The sequence below is a fragment of the Danio rerio genome, chromosome 18 (assembly GCF_049306965.1).
Source record: "Danio rerio strain Tuebingen ecotype United States chromosome 18, GRCz12tu, whole genome shotgun sequence".
Lineage (NCBI taxonomy): Eukaryota > Metazoa > Chordata > Actinopteri > Cypriniformes > Danionidae > Danio > Danio rerio.
The window spans coordinates 1996501-2002500 of record NC_133193.1 but is presented as its reverse complement, the minus strand read 5'-3'; the positions used below and the strand labels follow the sequence as shown (position 1 = coordinate 2002500).

General features: G+C 28.5%; 1 protein-coding gene across 1 annotated transcript in view; it reads left to right on the top strand.

Moving 5' to 3' along the window:
- The window catches only part of pepd (peptidase D), a 100009-nt gene that overhangs the window by 21007 nt on the left and 73002 nt on the right, over positions 1 to 6000 (top strand). Inside the window, 1 exon segment of the mRNA NM_198912.1 lies at positions 1534 to 1597. Within this exon segment, the coding sequence (NP_944594.1) occupies positions 1534 to 1597 (64 nt within the window).

The following is a 6000-nucleotide window of genomic DNA, read 5'->3' as shown; positions in this document are numbered from 1 at the left end:
TATAAATAAAAATAGCTCGTGTCCAATACTAGATATACTAGATATTTAAAAAAAAGGGAAAATTCCATCTTTAATTGAAGTAAATAATAATAAAAATTTTAAAATTATTATATTATTATTATTATTATTATTATTATTATTATTATTATTATTATATTTATGTATTTATTTATTTATTTTATTTATTCAATATTTATTCAATACTAATAATAATTCAATACTTAAATATATATTTTCAATTATTTAATTTGTTAATGAGTTTGTGAAATTCACTTTTATGTAATTAATTTTATACATATATATATATATATATATATATATATATATATATATATATATATATAAACTGATATATCGAGGATATAATTCAATTATTATTAAGCAAGTAAACATATTTAATGTTAATATAATCTGTTGAGAAGCCACTTACCTCAAATTGCCCGCCATTTATATCAGTCTCAGTGCACACACTCGCTAATAATCGGTGTTTTGATTGGACAAGCAAACCGTAGACCTGTTCAGTTGCCAGTTGTAGAATGAATAGGAGCTTAACAGTCATTAAAAATGCCTCACCTTTATATCACAGGTATATTATGTCACTTAAAGGACCAGTTGACCCCCAGTTGACTGATTCAGCCTCGTGTAATAACCAGAAATGTTAGTTATGATTAGGCCCACACGGAAGATTCCTGCTGATGTTGTTCTCTTTTTAAAGGATGCCCTGGGTAACCTCCTCCAATCCCAGGGCAAGTTGCCTGCGTAGCTAGGGCGGGGCCTGCGAGTGGAAAGAGAGGGAGAGAGAGAGAGAGAGACAGACAGACAGACAGACAAACACACACACAGACAAACACACACACAGACAAACACACACACAGACAAACACACCTGCGAAAGCAACTATATATATATATATATATATATATATATATATATATATATATATATATATATATATATATATATATATATATATATATAATAAAGTGAGAATTATTAGCCCTCCTGTTCAGTTTTCATTCTTAATTTCTTTTATCTTCGCTATGATGACAGCACATAATATTTGACTAGAAATTCTTTAAGATTCTAGTATTCAGTTTAAAGTGACATTTAAAGGCTTACCTAGGTCAATTAGGGTAAAATTGGGGTAATTAGGCAAGTCATTGTATAACAGTGGTTTGTTCTGGAGACAATCCTTAACTAATATTACTTAAGGGGGCTAATAATATTGACCTTAAAATGGATTTAAAAAAAATAAGAACTGCTTTTATTCTAGTCAAAATAAAACAAATAAGACTTTCTCCAGAAGAAAAAATATTATAGGAAATACTGTGAAAAATTCCTGAATCTGTTCAACATAATTTGGGAAATATTTAAAAAAGAAAAGAAAATCCACTCGAGGACGAATCTCTCTGACTTCAACTGTGTCAAACAGATTTAGTGAACAGAGAACAGGTTTAGTGTGATCATGGTAAAACAGAAGAGATGTAAGGATCAAGTCTGTAAGTTTAGTGTAAATCTCTCTCTGTCTTTCAGGATTTTTCCACCTGGACACTTCAAGGAGAAATACGCTGTAGACGAGGTGCATTTCACCACTGACGTGAGTACAGTTTCACTGCTTTTATTAACATGATAATAAATCTGTCTTCTGTTTGTTCTCTTATATAATTCAGATCATTATTTATGTCTGTATGATGAAGTGGCCTTGAGCTGATTTCTTACTGAGCCGTTGTGTTTTAGTTTTATTTTTGATGGTTTTCCTTCTTTAAAAAGAGAGTTTTGCTATTTTAATTATTAGTTTTTGTTTGCTTAAAAAAGATTTTTTGCTCATTTGATGCAATTGAAGATTATATATTTATTAAATAGAGATATTGACTAGGGGCGAGGCAGAGGCACAGTAGGTAGTTCTGATGCCTCACAGCAAGAAGGTCGCTGGTTCGATCCTCGGCTCAGTTGACATTTCTGTGTGGAGTTTGCATGTTCTCCCTGCCATTTCTGATAAAAAGCCCAAACTGTCTGTCAACAAATGTAGATTTGTACAACTGCGTACCTTCGTTTACACAGACAGAACTGCCGTTTGCGCGTGCACATGAGAAAGTGACAGCAGTAAAAACAAATCCTGATAAGCAAAGCCTGAATCAAGTTAGTTTTGCCAGCTGGAAGACGGACGACACCATGGCTGGAATGTTTCTGTTACACAGGTAATGTTATGTGTTAAAACTCTTTTAGTCACGCAGAGCTGATGTAGATTGGGTTGTTATGAATGGGTTATATGCACAGAAGTGTTGTCCAGCCACTGAAATTTCCGGGCGAACTATTAATATGATTATTTTTAGTTTCATAAGGGCCTTTTACACCACAGATAATGTAAATTTAGATTTAGATTAGCCTGCTTTACTGAGCTGAAGTTGCTTTTATATTCAGATTGATTCATTTTTGATCAATGGCAGACTCCCTATAATGTTCTCCAATACTTTCACTCTGAAATAGCATGTCAGTATGGCTTAGTAATAAGTGTAATTCCTGCATGCCACCAGCCAACCACTAAGCATACAGTAGTTGCTTTAGGACAAAGCGTGTGAGAGAGTGAGACCAGCAATCCTTGCATGCATGAATTACTGCACATTCTGACAAGTTCTGCTGCTACGCTACTGAAACGTGCTAGATATAATACAGTTGTTCATTGAGAATTGTAGTATTATAAAGTACTGTTTTCTAACTGGCGAATAACATGATCTAGTGGGTTGTCTTCTGTCATATTAACAGTGCATTGTCCGTGATTTAAGGAGGCGTGGCTTTAGATGGCAGGGGAGGGACTGTGTTCTTAAAGGTATTTTGTTAACGTATAGCATTTTGGCAGATCACCTACTGCACCCTTAACTGAGCGAGTACACCGTTCACACTTCAATTACAGTGATCACCAGCCAATGCAAAAAACGTTAAAATTACCCAAAATTGTGGAGTAATTGAGCCTCATCAATATCCAGCAGTAGTTCATGTGTAAGAGCAGGTCAGTGTGCCTTCATTTGCACTTTAATGAAAGCTATTACTGCAGAAATTCACTTTCTCAAATCCTAAAGGCATCCAGAAGATCCTGGGAGTAAATGAAATATTCACATTTGTAGCGATCTGAGGCTCTGGAAGGTAATTCTGTTCCTCTAACAGTATCAGACACACACAGCATGTTCAGACGCAGCACTTTAAGAGTAATGGTTTGAGAGTTTTTAGCTGGATTTCTGCGCCTCTGGCCACGGGTCAGTCCTCCTCATGTGGAGAGAGCAGTCATGCCTGCGTTATGAATAATTCACTCTGCTTTAAAAACACCCTCATGGATGTTTTTGCTCTTTCTGTTGGATCGAAAATCAAGGGAGTTTCCTAGATAGCAATAAGTTAAAATAATAAAAATAAATATAAAAACTTAAATAAATTATTCAATTAACAAAAAACCTACTAATAGTAAAGTAAATGAATAATTAAAATAAAAAAGGAAATAAATAAAGCTGAAATTAAATAAATAAAAAATGCAATAAAATTATAACATTATATAAATGAAACAAATAATAATTTAATTTCATAAAAACAATATTACTAATAAGAAATTAAAGATTAAAGAAAAATAAATAAATAGAAGAAAAATAAAAGACAATAAAAGAAAAAATGTAGTAATAAAATTAAATACAAAATGTTAAATAATATAAAAAATTCATAAAAATGTAATAAAAAATTAAATAAATAAAAAACAAACTAATTAGATAAAAGATAATAAAATAATACAATTTAAATAAAATAAATAATACTTAAATTACATAAACAATAGAACGAAATAATAAAATTAAATATAAAATTGTAAAATGAAAAAAAAATTATAAAAAAAATTAAAGAATAAAAGAAATTAAATAATTCATTAAAATAATAAAATTAGTATTTTAATAAATGACTACAAAATAAATTACAAAAACGATAGTACTAATAAAAATAGGATGATATTAAATTAATAAAAGAAAAAGAAAAGAAAAGAATAGAAAAATGCAATAAAAAACATAAAATTACATTAAAGCTAATGTAAAATAAAAGATTAAATGAAATTTAAAAAATAAATATAAAAATTTTAATAAATAAAAAAATAATTAAATTAAATAAACAAATATTACTAAAAGGAAAAAAATAATAAAACAAAAAACTAAAATTAAAAATCTATAGAAAAAGAAAAAAATCTATTAAATTGAATAAATAAAAGCAAAAATGCAAACAAATGATACAATTTAAATTAAATTACAAAAAAACAATAGTACTATAAAAAATAAAAGATGAAATGAAAAAAGAGAAGAAAAAGAAAAATGCAATACAATAAAATAAAAAAATAAAATGAAATAAAATATAAAATATGAAATTTATTTAAATTGAATGTATTTTTTATAAATTTAAAAATGCTATAAAATTAAATATCAAAAATATAAATAATTCATTTGAATACTACTAATAAAATTACAATAAATATAAAAAAAATATTAAATTAAATTACATAAAAAAATAATGAAATAAAACAAAAAGTTATAATAAAGTAAAATGTTTTGACTTATTACATTGCATATGGGTGTATGAATACTTCACTTTTTTTTTTTTTTTTTTTTTTTTTAAATGCCCTCATAGATGTTTTTCCTCTTTCTTTTGGCTCTGGTCTAAAATTAAGTGAGCTTCCTAGACAGCATCAGAAATCCTTCAAGAGTTTCCCTAAGACAGAAAAAGTGCATTTGCATGTATGGGTTTGGATTTTATCCATTGCACCCAGGGTACACATCAGTTCAGATTAGTATCAGAGGCACAATTTTGGCTAAATTATTCTCAGTTTGATATTGAAGTTTAAATGTTGATTCATCATCCATTCAACAAAACACACTGCACTAGTTAATACAGGTTAAATAAAGGTCAAAGTTTCAGTATAGGAAAGGGACTGCAACAAATCATTGCACATTAAACAGAATAAAATAGAACAGATTATAATTATAATATAAAAGAATAGATACATTTTTAATTTAATTTAACTGATTAAAGATTACAATAGAATGGAATAAAATATAACTGAATCGAATAGAATAAAATTGAATACAATGGAACAGAATAGAATAGAACAGAATATAATAGAAAGGAATTGAATAAAATCAAATAGAATGGAATAGAGTAGAATGGAATAGGATAGAACTAAATAAAATAGGATAGAATGGAATAGAATAAAACAGAACGGAGTAGAAAAGAAAGGAATAGAATAAAATAGAACAGAATATAATAGAAAGGAATGGAATAAAATAGAATAGAATGGAATAGAATAGAGTAGAATGGAATAGAATGGAATAGAATAAAACAGAACAGAGTAGAATAGAACGGAATGGAAAAGAATAGAATAGAGCAGAGCAGAATAATATAGAAAGGAATGGAATAGAATAGAGTAGAATATAATGGAACGGAATAGAATAAAATAGAATAGAATGGAATAGAATAGAACAGAACGTAATAGAGTAGAATAGAATAGAATAGAATAGAATAAAATAGAATAGAACGAAATGGAATAGAATACAATAGAATCACACAGAATAGAATCAAATCAAATGGAACAGAATAGAATAGAGAATAGAACAAAACAGAATAGAATGGAATAAAATAAAATAGAACAGAATAGAATAGAATGAAATAGAACAGAATATCTTATAATAGAATAAAATGGAATATTTAATAAAAAATAATACAATAGAATAGAATAGAACAGGATATAGAATAGAATAGAATAGAATAGAACAGGATATAGAATAGAGCAGAATACAGCACAGAACATATTAAAGCATAACAATAGAATAGATTGCAATGCATGTTTTGAAAGCCAGCACTCTTCTCTTCTCTCTTTCTCAAACAGTTCTCATTTCTCTCTAGTGCTACTGCTATCTGCTTTGAAGTCCTCCAGACATATGCAAATGCACTTAAAAACTTCTGTGAGTTAATGTGGTGTTCTGT